Genomic DNA, 20,013 nt, shown 5'->3' with positions numbered 1-20,013 from the left:
GCCAAAGGATCTTCATAGACGACGATGAAGAACTCCTCTATGATCAATGGCAGTGTTGACGGTGGTGGTGGCAATGATGATGATCCACTTCCCCTTCCCCTTCCCCTTCCCCTTCCGAGACGTGGAAGCCATGGCAATGGATCAAGTGTATGTGAACGAAGAAGAGAGAGGCAGAACCTATTGACACAAGGGATGGCCGTGTTGGTATTTATAAGGGAGAGATGACCGTTGTAGGTGTTTACACAATAAAATAAGGAGGAGGTGAACGTTGGTGGGGGTTTACACAATAAATTAAGGAGGAGATGACCGTTGTGGGGGTTTACACAATAAATTAAGGAGGAGACGACCGTTGTGGGGGTACATATCTCAACAAAAATGTAATGCGGACTATCTTGACGGATATGGAACTTCGTGATATAGTTTATCATTTTACCGTGAAAAGTAATGCCTAAAAGAAATGGTAATTCGTGATAGTTTATCATTTACCGTAATGGCTACAACAAATCGTTGATGGTTTATCATTTTTTGCGTGAAAAGTAATGGCTACAAGAAATGGGTGATGGTGTATCATTTTTTGCGTGAAAAGTAATGGCTACAACAAAATCGGTTGTGGTTTATCGTTTTTTGCGTGAAAAGTAATGGCTACAGGAAATGGGTGATGGTGTATCATTTTTTGCGTGAAAAGTAATGGCTACAACAAAATCGGTGATGGTTTATCGTTTTTTGCGTGAAAAGTAATGGCTACAAGAAATGGGTGATGGTGTATCATTTTTGCGTGAAAAGTAATGGCTACAACAAAATCGGTGATGATTTATCGTTTTTTGCGTGAAAAGTAATGGGTACAAGAAATGGGTGATGGTGTATCATTTTTTGCGTGAAAAGTAATGGCTACAACAAAATCGGTGATGGTTTATCATTTTTTGCGTGAAAAGTAATGCCTACAAGAAATGGGTGATGGTGTATCATTTTTTGCGTGAAAAGTAATGGCTACAACAAAATCGATGATGATTTATCGTTTTTTGCGTGAAAAGTAATGGGTACAAGAAATGGGTGATGGTGTATCATTTTTTTGCGTGAAAAGTAATGGATACAACAAATCGGTGATGGTTTATCATTTTTTGCGTGAAAAGTAATGCCTAAAAAGAGTTTATAATTTAGCTCGTGAAAAATAATGCAGAAAACCAAACTTTGCGTGAAGCTAACCGACGACAGAGAGAGAGAGGGTGGTGGCCCCGACCAGAGAGAGAGATAGGGGTTATCCTGCCCGTTATATCATACGATCAACGGTCGGCGGGCACGATCCGCGTGACATGGGCTAGACCAATCAGGGCAATGTTGGGCGTGTGTGAGAGTTTGTGAAGGGAGAGGGCAAAACTGAGTAGTATCAAGAAACCAAGGGCAAGTGAGTAGTAAACAGACTAAGGGATTCAAATATGAGATTTAAAAAATGGAAAATGCGTGTTTTGTACAATGAAACCCATCTTGGCCTACCTCAAACTATTTGCAATACAAATCTACATGAGTGTGAAAATTATGGCCTCATTCAGACAAAGTATATTTCGGGGAAAGATGTTTTGGGTAGGGCTTATTATGGAAAACCATGCACCTTCATAGCTACTAGGTGATTTGAGAAGTGGCAATTTGTGGTGAAACTTGATTTATCTATGATTTATCTACGATTTGAGAAGTGGCAATTTATGGTAAAGACTCAATGAGTAAGTGCCACTCTTTTTCGGATTTTTTTGCACATTAAATAACTCATTTAACTAGTTAATCCCATTTGTTGACTCTCTGTTAACCAGCCACTTGAGGGTAAAACTGAGTATATTGCACTAGCCAGTATTAGCACTCAAGGGGAAAACTGAGCACACAAAAAATGCTAGTATATGACTCGAGGGTATACCTGAGTATATCTAAATTTCCAGGGTTAGACCCGAGGACGCGTGTTGCGATGCAGAAGTGGAAGACGTGCCATTGTTGACGCGTGTCGCGGTGCAGACGTGCAAATAGTGGACGCGTAGGATGCGGGTCGCATTTAGGACGCGTAAGCCCCTCCCTCCCTCCCTCTGCACACAGTCGTCTCATTCTCGCTCACGCACGAAACCACCCCTCTCACGTCCCATCAACTTCTCCAAATCGAAAAAACCCCAACCGCCGTACGCACGCTACCCTGCCGGCGATGGAGAAGAAGAATGCGCCGGCGGCCGTCGCCTCCGAGCCCGTCGCCTCCGAGCCCGTCGCCGCCGAGCCCGTCGCCGCCGAGCGCGTCGCCTCCGAGGGCGGCGCATCCAAGCGCAGCGCCTCTGTGAACTGGGTCTCTCTCTCGGCTGATGGACCACTTCACAAGATCGGCGAATGCTAGCTGACGAACGAGGAGTACGCCGACACCTACTCTGCTATGAGGCAAGTCTGTAGAAATTGGCGCTCAGGTTTGCCTGAGCCCGACGTGCACCTGGACGAATGGATCATGCTAGACCACACCCTTCCACGCTTCGCTGAGTTCACCTTCCTCCAACTCGGCACATCACGCTACGTCACCATAGATCTATCGGAAGTTCATACAAGGTTCAAATTCCTCTATATCTACCTTTTTATTTTCAATCTTAAACATCTTAGTGCTGAATGTTATCTTCATCAATATATTTTAGATACTACTTCGTCGGCTTTTGCCGTGGCGTCATCGTGCTTGCCCAGAAGAACCCGCCGCACAAGATACGGCTGCTGAACCCACTCACAAAGAAATCGAACACTATGTTTGAGGCGCAGATGCCATCTGTTTTTCTAAAATCAGTCGTTGTTATCAAATCCCCGACTATGGTCTTCGTTGCCGCACATTACCCATCGGAAATTGGTGGGTCGATGAGAGCACTCCAACTAAGGATATAAATGAAGATTGGGGAGAAGGAAGATTTTCGATCAAGAACCATTGTCTGCGTTCCATTACCCCGTTCAATGGTGAACTGTATGCAGTAGCTACGGGCGATTTTGAGATCGGAAGAATAGTGTGCACCAATGTACACTTGCAGCAGCGCGCGAGCACTGTCAAGATGGAGACACTAATTTCATTTCCAGAACTTGGACGTCAGAAGTTCTACCTTGTGAAGTCGGATGGTGATCTGCTGCTTGTGTTGTTGGTCAGCGAGGCTTTGGCGGGAAAACCATTGGTGTACCGTGTGGACACTCAGAGCCACTCTCTCCATCCGGTCAGTAACATTGGCAGTAATGTCTTCTTCGTGAATTATATCCGGTGTATCTCCGTCGACACCAGAGTGTACCCGACACTTCGACCTGGCAGCATCTACTACACGGATTTGGGTTATATCAGAGAGTACTCTCATGATACAAAGGCCTGGGATGAGTGGCCACTACGTGTGGATAGAATAGGACTCTACGGTATGAGAAATGAACACAGGCCATACCGTTTGGAGGATGTATTGGCCTCACACTGCAGACGGAAGGAGTTCAGTGCATATTTCCTTGGGGTAATGCACGAATGGAGGGAGGAAGAAATATATGGGGAGGAATGAAGAACAAATTCATTCATCCTGGGGTCGCTATCCTAATCTTCTTGTTGTCCATACATTGCGTGCGTCTTGTATATTTTTCAGCTTAGTTTGTCGTAAACATTAACAACGTTATTGGCTGCTTTTGGCTGCTGTATGCAGTTTATGTATTATACTTAGTTTTCTGATTATGCTGTTGTGAATTTATCATATACTAGCTTCTAGATTTGCTGCCATATTGGGCAAAAAACGAGGGCCAAAAGGCATAAATAACCCCAGAGATTTGCTACTAGATTTGCTACTAGATTTGCTGCCATACTGAAGAAAGACAGAAATAGAAGCTTCTCTAGATTTGATACTAATTTGGTGAAAAAGACAGAGAGAGAAAGAGGGAAAAAGGTGGTCTTAAAAATGCCAATTTGGACCGAGAGAGACAAAACCCAGCTCCTGCTCACGTGCAACCAAACGCTTCTCGTCCTGTCCCACGCGGTCCCTTTCTACCAGCCCCACGCGACGCGGCCCCACACAACGCGGCCCCACACGACGCGGCTCCACAGACGACGCGGCGCAACACGTCAGTACAGAACGTCCAAATAAACGGATTCCTTCCGTCTGAGCTCCTTCTGCGGGTTTCAGACATAGGCTTGGGGAAAACTGAGGAAAAACTAAGGGGCTTGGGAAAACTGAGTACAACTAACGATCCAAGTGCACGAAAATAGAAATCCCTTAGATATTTTATGAAATTTCCAATATGCCAAGAGTTCAAAGAGAAAGAAAAGAGAGGGAAGGAATTTGCAACATTTGAAAAAAGTTTTGATTTTTTTTTGACAAACACATGTAGATGATATGATGCATGATGATAACATTACAGCAACACGAAACAACGGGAAAGAACTACAGTATTAGGTTTTTCTGTATCGTTATAGGAGGTAACATGCATTGACATGATTCAGACCATGGTATGCAGCACGAAACTAAAATCATCTGGGTTAGTCATGCATTTTTTTGGTCCGGACCTGCTGGGCCTGTGTTCTGAAGCATGTAATGTAAGTTGATTTTGTTTTAGGAAACCGAGTATATATGCAGATGCTTACAAATAGGTACATAACTTTGATAGAGGTCTTTTCAAAGTTGGTGATGAAACTACCGTTCGATTTTAGAAAGATATTTGGTTAGGTTTATGCTCACTTGCTCATCAATATCCTTCTTTATATAACATTGCACAATGGAGACATGTCTCCGTCGCAAATGTGTTGTCCTCGAACCCTATTAACATGGGTTTCACACGGCGTTTAATTGGCAACACATGGGACTCTTGGGTACATTTATGCCGCATACTAAATAGAGGTACATTTAAATGAGGAGCCTGATTCTTTTGTCTGGACATTGAACCCTTTAGGATCATTTACCGTTAAATCAATGTATGTGGACTTAATGAATGTACATACTCGTTTTCTTAGAAAATACCTATGGAAACTGAAAATCCCACTAAAGATAAAAGTTTTTATGTGGTTCCTAAATAAGAAAGTACTTCTCATACGGGATAATTTAGCTAAAATGAATTGGAATGGGAGTACGAAATGTTGTTTCTGTGACTCGAAGGAGACCGTGAATCATCTTTTTATCTCATGTCCTTTTGCTAAACTAGTCTAGCGTGTTGTCCATGCTACTTTTGGTATCTCACTACGAACTAATATTACCAATTTGTTTGGAAATTGGTTGAATGGTATAGTGCTAAAACTAAGGCTAAAATTCGCATTGGTGTTTTAGCTTTAAATTGGGCGATATGGAACTGTTGAAATAATATTGTTTTTAACATAGAGGACTCTACAAAAAATTTGCAGGTTGGATGTACAATGGATTCATCTATGGCGTTTTCTCTCCCCGAAGGATCAGCCGGAGTGTATGGTTAAAGCCGGAGTGTATGGTTAGTTAGTTACTGGATGCAACCGGCTGCTGATGGTTGCTCAGGATATCGTCTACCACGCTAAATGGCGGCATACTAATAGATTGCAAGATGTCTAGACTAGACAATCACCCATTCTTTTTCGATGGTTGATTTTTGTATTGACCCTCTCTGACCCATGAGATGTAAGCACTGAATTGAATAATAAAATGATGTGTGCATCAACTGATGTAGAGGCCGTGGCATTTCCGATTTCGAAAAAAATAGGTACATAAATTATCCTCTATGAAAACACACACACCCTCTAATCCTATGAGAACCTTGGAGAGGCTGAGTTTAAGAAACTGATCCAATGGATCTGGCCACTGAAGAAGTCACCATAGGCGTCTCGCTATCGAAGGCAATGTCACCCACTGCTGAATAATATTCTATTATTTGTTTCGGCGATTGGATGACATTTGTTTCATTCATTTATTACATTATTTAATATGAGATGGTTATGTTATGTTCTGGAATGTTTATGTGTCTACTTACTTAATGATGCATCTTCCTCGCCCTATTATATTAATTAGACACTATATTTTAGAACATGTGTGGCGCCCAAATGGATTAAACGCACCTTGCCGATAGCGGCACCACCAATACCATCTTCAGAGAAACAAAGTACTTCAAGTCTATAAATAAAAATCTAGGGAATATTATGACCAACGCCGGTTGCGGTCCGAACATAGTTGGTTCCGGAAGAGCTATTATTATACTCCCCATGGGCACAACTTTGATCATTACTGAAGCATTGTTGTACCCGGATCGACTCGTACTCTCTTAAGTTTTAAAGATATACACGCAAATGTTTCCACATGGAAACTGGTGATGATAACAATGGTAAGGAGTACCTACTCATCACCAAGCGCGACGAAAATGGTAAACATGTGGTTGAAAGGCTTCCTTCATTTGCTACGGGTTGTACTACACCAAGATCGTAGCACCCCTGTGTACACTACCCTTAAAATTGTCTTCCGAAGCTCTGAACTATTCTGTCTATGGCATGATAGACAAGGCCACCCTGATCTTAGGATGATAATAAATATAATAAACAATTCGAATGGTCATATGGTCAATGTAAAAAAATTCCCAAATCCTGATGATTTCACATGCTCCGCATGCGCCACGGGGGAATTAATCATTAGACCACCCCCTAAAGGTAAATGATGAAAATCCCACATTGCTGCAACATATTCAAGAGGACATATGCGGTCCCATTCGGCCCCTCTCGGGGCCGTTTAGGTACTTCATGGTGCTCATCGATGATTCCTCTAAATGGTCCAATGTTTGCCTGCTGTCAACAAGGAACCATGCTTTTGCAAAGTTGATCTCACAGATCATACAATATGGAATAAATTCCTTGATCATCGTATTAAGTATATTTGAATGGACAACCCTGGATAATTTAGTTCAAAAGTGTTCGATGATTATTGCATGGCAACGGGAATCAAAGTTGAGCACTCTGTACCGCATGTCCACACACAAAATGGGCTTGCGGAGGCATTGATTAAGAGGATTAAATTCATTTCCCGACCGCTCCTTCAAGGTTGTAATTTACCAACTACATGTTGGGGCCACACGGTGTTATACGCTGCCAATCTCATCAACTTCCGACCATCGGTCTACAATATCCATTATCCTATGGCACTTGCGCAAGGGTCGGCACCGGTTCCTGGATCGGCAATGGGACCTCCCCGTAACTCAAGGATATACATTGGTTATGAGACTGTGTCCATAATCCGGTTCCTGGACCCTATGTCAAGCGACTGTCATACGAAATGCTTTGTTGATTGCATTTTCGACGAGGATCTTTTCCCGACTTTAGGGGGAGGAAATCAACCTCTTGACGATAAAAGTCGAGAAATCATGTGGCAAGCCACGGGGACCCACGCTCATGACCGCGCATTGTTGGCTCTAACAAAGAAGTCCAAAAGATAATAGATTTGCATTCACTAGTGAATCAACTGCCAGATCACTTTAGTGACTTAAAGACTGTGACAAAGTCACATATGCCCGCACGCAATGCACCGGAAAGGGTTGAAATACCAAAGTGAAACGATGGTATGCCCGCCACCGTCCAAAGGCCTAAAAGGACGAGGAATCCGGCACCTCAAATCCCAAGTACCCGGGGACACCCAAAGAAAAAGGACAAGAGGGATTTATTACAGTCTAGCCCTAAAGAGGGGAGCCAATTGAGACGTGGCACAAGTACGGATATTTCAGTGCACGAAATCCCGGACTTAAATTTTCCTATATCGGAAATGCCTAGAGAAGATGTGTGCGCACACATTGGAGCGGGAAAGCTAAAGGACCTAGCTCCCAGATTGGGAAATTCGGTGGAGCAAGTGGATGTGCCAGATGCACTCCATGATGAAATGGCCATTAACTATGTTAATTTGGGTGAGTCATTCAATCGAGCCATGGCAAATATTGACGTTAATTTTTCCAGAAAAATCGCCTCAATCATAGATCTTGACCCAGGGCCTAACACGCTCGCTGATTGTAAGAAAAGGTTAGATTGGAATGATTAGAAGAAGGCAATAACTACTGAATTATTATCTCTTAATAAAAGAGAGGTGTTTGGACCTGTTTGTCTAACTCCTCCCCACATTCTCCCTATTGGCCATAAGTGGGTTTTTGTTTGAAAGAGAAATGAAAATTATAAATTAGTAAGGTACAAAGCAAGGCTCGTTGCTCAAGGTTTCAGCCAGCGACCAGGTGTCGACTTTGATGAAACTTACTCCCCGGTCATGGATGGAATTACCTTTAGATACTTGATATCAATGACAGTCAACATGTACTTGAAAATGAAACTTATGGATGTTGTCACTGCTTACCTTTATGGTAACTTGGACTCGGACATATACATGAAGGTACCGGAAAGTATCCCTATCCCGAACCAAGATAGAGCGAACATAGGTTTATACGGTGCTTAACTTAAGAAGTCACTTATGGACTTAAGTAGTCTGGTAGGATGTGGTTTAATCGGTTAAGTGATTTCCTTCATCAGAAGGGCTACATGAGCAATGAAGATTTCCCATACGGAGATCGCAAGATGGTTTCTGTATTATCTCGGTGCATGTGGACGATTTGAGTATAATCGGCACACCTGCGGATATTGAGGAAGCGAGTTCCTACCTGATGTCGGAATTCGAAATGAAGGACTTGGGAAAAACCAAGTTTTGCCTAGGTCTGCAACTTGAGCATTCCCCTGCTAGGATTCTCGTGCACCAGTCAACCTACACCCAGAAGGTGTTGGAAAGATTTGGGTTTAAAGATGCATATTCTTCTAATACCCCGATGATCAGAAGATCTTTGCAGCCAGACAAGGAGCCATTTAGGCCCAAGGAAGAGGGGGAGTAAATTCTAGGACCAAAATTCCCCTATTTGAGTGCAATTGGCGCACTAATGTACCTCGCGAATTGTACACAGCCGAATATTGCATTCGCCGTCAATTTGCTTGCTAGGTACAGTTCTGAGCCTACCAAGAGACATTGGAAATACGCTAAGGACATCATCCAATATCTGCAAGGAACTAAAGATCTTGGCTTGTTTTATCGAAGAAATCAAGACCTATCAGTTATAGGCTATGCTGATGCTGGGTACCTTTTAGACCCGCACACGTCCAAGTCGCGGACTGGATATGTTTTCCTTTGTGATGGAACTGTGGTTTCTTGGAAATTGTCTAAGCATACTCTCGTATCAACTTCGAAGAACCACTCAGAAATCATGGCACTATATGGAGCATCACATGAATGTATTTAGCTTCGAAGGGTGATCACCCACATCCAGATAACATGTGGGTTGAATACTGTCCAAACCCCAAACATTATCTACGAATATAATGCCGCTTGTGTTGCACAAGTCCAGACGGGTTATGTGAAGAGTAATCTTATAAAGCACATACACCCCAAGTTCTTATATGCACATGAATTGCAGAAGATGAATGAGGTAAAGGCCTTGCATACTAAGTCATGTGAAAATCTTGCTGATTTATTCACTAAGCCATTACCGGCATCTTCTTTCGAGAGATGTGTTCGTGCAATTGATATGATGAGACTTATGGAGATGCAAGGTTTAGGGGGAGAATCTTCATAAAATTGTCACTGAAATCTTGATCCTGATGATTGAGTACTTAACTCTGCAGTTAAAAGTGAGTTTTTATGAAGTTTCTCACATGAGGTTTTTAATGAGGCAATTCGTGCAACATAGCAAAGTATAACACGATCCTTTTCTCCAGATTTTTTCCATTGGGTCTTTTCGGAGTTTTGAGACATGGATATACGGATAATACCTAGGGAAGCGTTGGGAAACTTGGGCCTCCGCGTGGCCCACTTAGGTGGGAACGTTTGGCTAAGTCTTTCCCACGTTTAACGTTAAGTGGGTTTTATCTTTTTATCCCCTTGGCCTATACTTTGCTCAATTACCAGAAAGATCAATAAAGAGCTCTCCCCATGTTCGCTGTGTCAATCTACTTTGTGCATTCGGTGTACCTTTGATGTCCATCTACTTCGTCTACGCTGTGCACCCTCGGGACCGGTCAGCCGGCAGAGGTTGCACAATACCGATAACAAGATTCGTTCTCGTTTTACGCAGTGTCATCGGCGTCCCCAGCCTTATTCATCTCGGGCAGTTCAGTTCGGTCAATACCATATTTAGCTATACAAGTGAACTTTTTAATATGAGTTCTTTTTTCTTTAAGATAAGGGACCAACTATTGGTGTACTTATACACGCGAGGAGTGTTGAGAAACATCTGTAAAATAATCAAACTTACGGGACCAGGTCTATACTTATGCGTGCGTATCATGAAGCTTATCAACAAACAATGCTTTAAGCCCTGAGATAAAGTCCTAATTAAGAACTTCAGATGCAAGTTTCTTCAAGTTGCTAAATGTTCCATGCATACAACAAGAGTTCTTCCATATTCTTGCGACATTTTATCATAGAAATAAATATTTCGTGCACTTACCTTCATCATTTGCATCATGGTGCAAGTTTCCTTAAGTTTCCAAATGTTCCATGCATACAACAGAAATTCATCCAAAATGTTTCAACATTTTATCATAGACTAAATATTCTGTGCACTTACCTTCACCATTTGCATCATAAATACCAATCTCCAGGGACACTACTACTGCACATAAATATAGGGTTACATATCCAATCATTCATGAAACAATTCTATGTCCAAACAAAAAACGTGTGAACATGACAAAAACAATAACATCATGACTAAAACTAAGACCTATACAACTTTCAGTTTCTTTTGGTTTCCCCCCAAAAAAATGTTATCCATATTTACTGGAATCCAAATGTTGTTTGTGTTGCATATAATATCATACCAATCCAAAAGGAAATGTACAATAAAATATGATGCACCACCAATCTTAGACAACTTTTGGCGGACCCAAAATATGGTATGTACAAAAAAAAAAAACTGCACTAGAATGAAATACGTTGTAGAAGTCAGGAGGGAAGCACCACGTGGGAACGCAAGGTTCACCAACAACGTAGTATACTAGTGTTGTGATCTGCTCCACATCATCGCCACCGTCCCTGGCATTTTGATCTTCCCTGCAATACATCTGGCCACCGTGCGCAGAGCCTGTCGGATACACTTTCCCGTCGGACTCCTTATCATGTTTGGTTGATAGGCTTAGATGGTGTGAGTAGTAGATGTGGTTTCTCTTTACGCCCCCACGACCGCCCACCGGCACGTGGACAACTCTCGAGGAGAACGCTGACCCCAAGAACAAGGCGTAGTCGCCTAAGCTATGCAGCTCTACCCAATTTTAGTCATGTGCATCATTGTTGGCATTGGCTGGGTCGAGCTCGAACACCTTGAAGAAATTTTTGCCGTTTCGGTACCACGGGATCCTCACGGCCATGGCCAGCTTACCACAGAACTCAAAGTTGTAGCTGACGTAATCACTGAAGTACTTGCTCTTGCATACGGGGCCATCGCGTCTTTTGACGTTCAGCAGGCAGGCTGCGGTGACGACCGGGGCGCCATCTTCGTTCTCGCCTATGTTGTATCTGAACAATTTTTCGCTGCACTTTGTTAGGCTATAGAGTTGGCCCTTGCAGAAGGCAATGTCCCCTAATTCCTCCCTCTCGCATCCTTCCATCGTCCAACCTCCGTCTGGGCAGCCAACTCTGCAGAGCGCGATGTTGCACACGTCAGTGATGCCAGCTAGGACGCACCCGTCCGAGGTGGGAGCCTCAGAGAAGATAATTTTTCAGACAAAGTATGGTCCACGGTGGCGCGTGCACTTGACATTGCTTTGCTTCTTGGAGAGAGCCACCTCGATGCCAGAGAAGAGGTTCACGATGGCGATCTTGTTCATGCCCCCAGCCACGATCCAGCCGCCATCATAGGACCCGCTGAGCCACGTCCTCTGCCCGTGCAGCGCCCTCGGGAGTGGAACGCTCAGGATGTCATCGTCCTCAGGGCAGTATAACCGCCGCTTCTCCGTGCCCCTGTTCGAGGCCGACAGGAGCAGCAGCGGCAGAGCGGGCGTCGCTGGGTGCTGTGACGCGGCGGCGCGCCACGAGCTGCAGACGGCGGCGAAGCGGACTCGGCCACGCGGTGAAAAGATCTTCGAGCAGACTATGGCCAGGAGCTCGTCGGGGAGGCTGGACCACTCCACCGCCGACCACGGCGAGCTCCTTCCTTGTGCGATGCTGCCAACGGAGATCATGTGTGCCGACCTTCGAGCAGACTGCAGGTTGATCAATTAGGAGACTACACTATGTGATTCGATCCAAGGCCAGATCAGAGAGTCAAACATATACACTTGTAGGCCCAGCTAACCGAGCCCGACTAGGAGAGGTCGCCCACGTACGTCCGAACGCATCTCTAACTGAAACTGAATCAGAACAATTACGGAAGCCTCACTTCATATGTAATTATGTATATGTTTGAGGGTGTATGAGAACACATCTCTTAGATATCAAACATACGATATGTTGAATCGGGTAAAGACTAAAAAGTTTGAGGGGCACAACTACAATTCAAGCACCTAAACTAGGAATTAAATACTTTGTACCTATCCGAAAAGTGCTTTTAACACCCGAGCTCTCGTCATTTAAAAAAAATAAAAAATGTTTATTAGTTATCAAAAATCTGAAAAATAATTCTATCGATTGTCAGTGATACATCTCACAATTATGGAAAATCTTAACCCAAAATTCGTTTTACTTTATGCTAGACAAAAATAACAAAATCTGACATGTTTTTGGAGATTTAAAAATGACTACTCAGATCTGAACTTTTGTATTTTTTGTGCAACTTAAAATATAAAGTATTTGAATTTGATATTTTACACGTTTGTGCGATACATTATGAGCTATATGAAGATTTTTTTCAGATTTTTTTGAAGCTCAAAAATATGATTTTTAATTTATTCTAGAAATGAGAATACGGGTGCCCATGTGCACCAAATCTCTGTCTGTACGTATCATACTATAAGCATCGGAGAGCTTCTTGCATGGTCGAAGAGTTTGATGGATGTTTGAAGTGGTCTCACAAATCACAATGTGAATCGGGTAGGATTGCGAGCAATCTTACGGGCGGGTGCGTGCCACACGGACGTCCCGGGCACACGCACTAGTCGACAGACTGTTGCGTCCGGCTGATAGGCTAGCTGAGGTATCGTTTTAAAAAAAAACTGTAACTTTTAAACCGTGCAACGAAATTACAATTCGTTTTCATTTCTAAAATTTCCACGATGAGATCTTCGAAACTAGACCACATTTTCATATGTTTCGACGAATTTTTTTAACAAGCAACTTTGATGCGCGACAGAACAACTTTATTATGCAACAAAACAATTTTGATGTGCGACAAAGCAACTTTGGTGTGCAAGGAACATGTAGACTTTTTGGTACATGAAGGCACAACTTTTGTGCCCGACAAAAACTTTGGTGTCCATCGGAGCAATTTCAATGTGTGATGAAGCAACTTAAGTGCCATGCAGAGCAACATTCGTGCCCGGCGACGTAGTTTTCGAACCCTGCAGAGCAACTTTGGTGCCCGATCGAGCAAATTTAGTGTCTGCAGAGCAACTTTGGTACTCGATAGTGCAAATTTGGTTTGTGACTGACATAGGCATCCGTAGGCATTGACAAGTTAATACCTTGTAAATTGGCATCGTCGGTGGAAATTGGAGGCGACAAGGAGCTGATCTCAATGGCACGTTCAAGATCGTCGACTTCTTCGGTAGCAAGCAACGCGATGGATAGAGGTAAACAGATCGAAACTGATCTAGTCGATTTTGTTCATCACCCGCCCTCCCGTTTGGATGCATATGCGTATCTGGATGAGCCTATGGAGATGATGTTCGGAAGGTTCCACTTCCGCATCGAGAAAGAAGGGTCGTATCGTCTTGAGGTTCCGATTTCGTCGGAACCGTCGGCGGTCGATTCCGATTTTTCGGATTCATCGTCATCGTTCGAGACAGGCGATGAGGAGATTTCGCCGCCACGCTTCATCGCAGCCACAACAAGCGAAAAGTTCGCCAAGATCTTCGGTAACATGTCCTTCGAGTCGTCAGCGGACTCCAATATAAGCAGCGACTCAGACAGCGTCGACAGCTTCAGCTTCATCGACAAATCCACTTCCATCGGAGAAGTCTTCGTCGATCTATACGACGGTGTCACCAATCCCGACAAAGGTCAAAGTTCAAAATATCATCTAATCTATGCAATCGGAGATACAAACCGACCACAGGAGGAGACATCCGAGGACTTCGATAACGCGGGAAATCCGTACGTCGATCCCGCTGATCTTACGCGAGGTTTGGGAACCAAATATGTCGGACCTGGAACATGACAGATGGTACAATTTCCGGAGGCATTGGGATAGTTGCAAGAGCTATTGATGGCACAGAACCAATGACTGTAATTGCGATAGCGGAAGAGTTGCAAGCATATCAATATAGACTCGTCCGTGCTAGGCGAGAGCTCGAAAAACAGAAAGTTGAGCTGGATAGGAGGCAAGCTGCGGCCTCTGCGTCAAGCAGGCGAAGAGCGGAGTTGAGTCGACAATCAGGTACTTCGGGAGGAGACAGTCACAGAGCAGCTCGAAATAGGGCAAGGTCTCGACTGCAACATATACCTGAGGCTGAGAGGGAGAACCTAGTTCAAAACCTCGAAATGTCCTTTATGTCGATAGATACAAGGGGGAATATTATTCCAAAAACACCAGGAGCTGGTTATATGGCGACACAAGCTTTCATTCTGGCGTCCAGGCCACCTCCCGGAGACCCAAGAGAAGCGCTTTATAACATGGCCATGGCGGGAGTTGGAGCCATGGGAACAGCATTCGCAAGTACGCCTCCCGAAGGATCTGCATGGCAAAATAGCCCACGACCTACTGCAGCGGTGCAAGATCCTGCGAGAACGAGTGGGGCAAGAGACACAGCGACGCAAGCAAGGGTGGACACAGCGCGACACGAAAGAAGGGAACATCGGCATTCACCAGAGGTTGACGAAGAGGATATGTGCGGGCTCCCGTGCTTTACGAGACGAGTCCGCAAAACTCGAGTTCCATCAGGGTTTAAGCTACCCGATAATTACAAAAAATTCGATGGCCTGCAAGATCCTGGGGATTGGCTAATTGACTACCTAGAGACGGTAAAGCTGATGGGTGGAACTAGAGCAACAACCATGCAGAGCATTCAAGTACACTTGAGTGGAGCCGCATGATCGTGGATAAAGAAGCTGCCTCCTGGTTCTATCGACAACTAGGAAAGTTTCGAGGATATATTTGTGAAGAATTTCCGATCCACGTGCAAGAAACCCGCATCATTGGAGCAGGTAAGGGCTTGTAGACAGAAATACGACGAATCAATGAGGACGTATATCTAGAGGTGGAACATCATCAAAAACTCGGCGGAGAACATATCTGACGAGAGAGCAATAGGTGCATTCGTCGCTGGAATCCGAAGGAGGGACTTTGCCGAGGATTTGGGAAGAACCAACCCAAAAACAATAGCAGCACTCATGGAAAAATCGCTGGGCGGATGGAGAAGATGCTGTTCATAAAAAGCGGCATAGATCGCCCGAGGATGAGCGCAATCAAAACTTTCAAAATAGGCGATGATTCCCTCGACAGTTCTCAGATTATGATGCTCCCGGCCAAATATCGGTTGGTTTTCGAGGAAATAGCGGGGGAAAACAATCGAGACGATTATCAAAAAAGTGGTGAGCACTGAGCAGCGAAGTGAATACAAGGACGACTCCCGTCCCAATAGGCAAAATAATGGACCAACTTTTCAGAGGCCGTATGTATCACCTGAGGATCTCTAAAATGGACCATGCCAAATCACTTTTACCTCGACAACAATGGAAAGAGGCAGTCAGGACATCTGTAGAAGGACTGCCGAACTTTTCTAGCGCTGCATAGATATGCAGGGCATACTAGCACGCAGGCAGTACACAGAAACCCCCAAGGGCCAAGGAGTGAGATTCACCTTCCACCTCCACCCGCAATTACGGATGAAAATCGGCACCAGTTGCAGCTAGCGGCAGCTCCAGAACCAGGTCCTTATATCGACACCAGTGGTGCGGTTTCGATGATTCAGAAAGGCAGGCCATCCAATAGAGCTTAGAAAGTAATATCGCGGCAAGTTTTTATGGCAGAGAAGATGCCACCACCAACAATTGAGTATCTGAACTGGTCAGGGCAAGATATCAGCTTCACTATAGCCGACCACCCGCAACAGGTTCCACGACCAGGACAGCCAGCTTTGATCTTACCAGCGGTTATCGCAGGATTCGACGTTTCACGAGTGTTCATTGATGGCGGAAGCAGCTTAAACCTCATGTACGCAGATACATTGAGGAAGATGAACATATCCCTGGCAAACTTATTACCAACAGATACGCGTTTCCATGGTATCACACCGGAGAAGCCCAGTTATCCATTGGGAAAGATCAACCTCGACGTTCAGTTTTGAACCCGAGAAAATTACAGAAGAGAGAGATTGGAGTTTGAAGTCGTGGATTTCCCGTTGCAGTATCACGCTTTGTTGGGACGACCAGCTTATGCCAGGTTTATGGCATTACCACATTACACATACTTGTTGTGGAGACTCCCTGGACCCAAGGGACCGATCACAGTAAAAGGCAGTTTCACGCTAGCTGATAAGTGCGATAAGGATTTTCATTGACTATCAGAAACTTTCGGGATGCAAGCAGAGTATATGGCGTCAAGGCTAACAACTGATTATGATGTGTTGCCAGACGTAGGGAGGCCGCTCAAGGAGCCAACCTTCGACACCACCAAAGATTCCAAGGAGGTGCAGATCCACCCGACAGATCCCAAGAAAACGACATCCATTGCAACAAACATGGACCTCGCATAGGAAAGCGCGCTCATCGAGTTCCTCCCTGAGCGCTGGGAAATCTTCGCATGGTGTCCAGCTGACATGCCAGGAGTACCCAGGGAACTTGCCGAGCACCACCTCAACTTGGATCCAATGGCGAGGCCAATTAAACAACCTTTGCGGCGTTTTTCGGAACCAAACCACAAAGCTATGCTGTCAGAAATCAATCGACTCAGAGAAGCTGGCTTTATCAAAGAGTTACATACATAGGCCACGTGGGTAGCTAACCTAGTACTGGTCCCGAAGAAAAACACAAAGGTCCTTCGCATGTGCGTCAACTTCACGTGTCTCAATAAACATTATCCAAAGGATCACTTTCCCCTCCCAAGGATCGACCAAATTATCGACTCCACGGCAGGTTGTGAACGTCTTTCCTTCCTGGACGCATATTCTGGCTATAACCATATCAGATTAAAAGAAGACGATGAGGTCAAAACAGCTTTTATAACACCTTACGGCGTGTTCTGCTATAGAACAATGCCCTTTGGATTGAAAAACGCGGGAGCAACATACCAGCGGATGATGCAGAAGTGTCTTGCCACACAGATTGGCAAGAACGTCCAAATGTATATTGATGATGTCGTCGTAACAACAAAGAAGGGGTCAACCTTGATCGAGGATCTGAAGGAAACTTTCGACAACCTTGACAAGTTCTGCCTCAAGCTGAACCCGACAAAATGCTCTTTTGGCATTCCTGCAGGGGAACTCCTTGGTTTTTTGGTTTCAGCAAGAGGAATCGAGGCCAACCCAGAGAAAATCCAAGCCATCGTGACGATGCGGAAGCCAACAAAGTTGAAGGAAATACAACAGCTGACTGGGCGAGTCGCAGCTTTAAGCAGATTCGTCGCCAGGCTGGGAGAAAAGGCGTTGCCATTTTACGCTTTGATCAAACAAGGAGAGAAGTTCCAGTGGAACGAAGAAGCAGACAGAGCTTTTGAGGACCTTAAGCGCACAATCTCGACACCGCCAATCTTGGTGGCGCCTAAGGAGAAGGAGCCTCACCTGTTATACATCGCAGCCACGCCTCAAGTGGTTAGCACAGTCCTTGTAGTCGAAAGAGAAGAAGAAGGAAAACTCCACGGAGTACAGCGGCCGGTATACTTCATAAGCGAAGTCTTGTCGCCTTCAAAATAGTGGTACCCGCAGTACCAGAAGTTAGCATATGGAGTGTTCACAACCGCAAGAAAACTGCGACACTATTTTTCGGCGCATCCGATAATAGTGGTCAATGAGGCGCCTTTATCCAATATATTAAACAACCCAGAAGCTACGGGTCGTGTCTCCCTTTTGGGAATAGAACTTTCCCCTCGGGATATCACATATTAGAAGAGAAAAGCAATAAAGTCGCAGATCTTACCAGACTTCGTCGCAGAGTGGATGGAGCTGCCAAATACGGGACCTCCAGATTTGTCGAGAACTTGGACTATGAACTTCGACGGGTCCAAGAGACTAAAAGGAGCTCGAGCAGGCGTGATACTAGTATTACCTCAAGGCGACAAGTTGAAATACGTGCTACGGATGATGTTTCCAAACGCATCTAATAATGAGGCGGAGTACGAAGCACTTATACACGGGATGAAGATGGCGAAAGCCTGCAGTGCAACTCGATTAAAAGTGTTTGGTGATTCTCTGCTGGTGGCTCAATAGGTGATGAATCAATGTGACGCAGTCAATGATAGTATGATAGTATACAAGGAAGTATATAATGAGCTCGAGAAACTGTTCGACGGGTGCGAAGTAAGTCATATCAGCAGGCTCAGCAATGACGAAGCCGATGTTCTTGATCGCAGTGTCTAGCAATACCACCTGGTGTCTAGCAATACCACCTGGTGTATTCTGGGAAGAGATAACTGAAAGATCAACCAAGGCGAAGAAACAACAGAAGAAGGAGAAGGATGAGAAAGCCTCGGGGGCTCCAGCAGCACTGGAAGCAAATACATCGGAAGGTGAGGAGGAACCACACGTGATAATGATGGTACAAACTCCTTGGATGCAGGCTTACGTATCATATATCCTGAGGAAAGAATTACCCGAAGATCCAGTTAAAGCAAGGCGAGTTATCAGATGTTCCAAAGCATTTACTGTGATCAAAGGAGAGCTATACAAAAAAAGTATTTCGGGAGTGCTACAGAGATGTGTCACACCCGAAGAAGGAAGGCTTATTCTGAAGGATGCACACGAGGGGGTGTGCGGACACCATGCAAGCAGACGAGCTATAGCAGCCAAGGTTTTCAGAGCAGGATTCTATTGGCTAACAACAATTGAGGATGCAAAGGACATAGTGCGTACTTGTGATGCGTGCCAATGGTTTGCCGCGAAGCCTCATTCTCCGGCAGCAGAGTTGATGCCAATACCGCTATCATGGCCCTTCGCTCAATGGGTCTTGATATGGTGGGAAAACTGCACAAGGCGTGGCCAGGAGGATACGAGTATATGCTCGTAGCTGTCGATAAGTTCACGAAGTGGATCGAAGCAAAGCCGATAAACTCACCAGATCCAGCATCGGTAATCAAGTTTATCATGAGTATCATTTTTCGATTTGGAGTTCCTCATAGCATCGTCACAGACAACAGCAACAACTTCACATCCAAGGAATTCAAGGCATATTGCGCAGAGGTAGGCATCAAATTACAATTTGCCTCAGTTGCGCACCCGCAAACCAATGGTCAGGTCGAAAAAGCAAACGACATCATCTGCAACGGCATCAAGAAGCGCCTGTTAACACCATTGGAAAAAGCTCGACACACATGGCCTGACGAGTTGCCTAGCGTGTTATGGAGTATTCGAACAACACCAAATACAGCGACACAGGAAACTCCGTTCTTTCTAGTCCATGGAGCTGAGGCAGTGCTGCCGATAGAGATAGAACACAATTCCCCGAGAGTGGCAAAATTCAATGAAGAAACCTCGAGAAAGGCCCTGGAAGATGACGTTGATGCACTCGACGAAGCTCGAGATGAGGCGTTGTCAAGAGTCACCAAGTACCAGCAAGATATGAAAAACTACCATAGTCGAAGTTTGCGACCAAGATCTTTCCAGGTAGGCGACTTAGTTCTTCGGCTTACGCAAAATAGCCATGAAAAACTCGAGTCGCCATGGATTGGCCCGTACATCATCACAGAAGTAATTGAAGGAGGAGCATACAAGATAAAGGACAAGGAGGAGGAGGT

At 44.7% G+C, this 20,013-nt stretch overlaps 1 protein-coding gene across 1 annotated transcript; it reads right to left on the bottom strand.

The window, feature by feature from the left end:
* Positions 1–11,245: 11,245 nt before the first annotated feature.
* LOC127339080 (uncharacterized) lies at positions 11,246–12,154 on the bottom strand. Its single transcript, XM_051364976.1, has 2 exons — positions 11,727–12,154; positions 11,246–11,609 (listed from the first exon to the last, which is right to left on the bottom strand). Exons 1-2 carry the CDS (start codon positions 12,152–12,154, stop codon positions 11,246–11,248), a joined length of 792 nt encoding a protein of 263 aa, XP_051220936.1.
* Positions 12,155–20,013: the final 7,859 nt, after the last annotated feature.

The sequence above is a fragment of the Lolium perenne genome, chromosome 3 (assembly GCF_019359855.2).
Source record: "Lolium perenne isolate Kyuss_39 chromosome 3, Kyuss_2.0, whole genome shotgun sequence".
Taxonomy (NCBI): domain Eukaryota; kingdom Viridiplantae; phylum Streptophyta; class Magnoliopsida; order Poales; family Poaceae; genus Lolium; species Lolium perenne.
This window is presented reverse-complemented; position numbering and strand designations above follow the sequence as displayed.

Excerpts from the sequence above, each read along its gene's own strand:
- LOC127339080 (XM_051364976.1), bottom strand. The coding sequence starts at position 12,154 with ATGATCTCCGTTGGCAGCATCGCACAAGGAAGGAGCTCGCCGTGGTCG. Across the intron at positions 11,610-11,726 it reads AAGAAGCAAAGCAATGTCAA|AGTTGGCTGCCCAGACGGAG; the intron begins GTGCACGCGCCA and ends CGCGCTCTGCAG.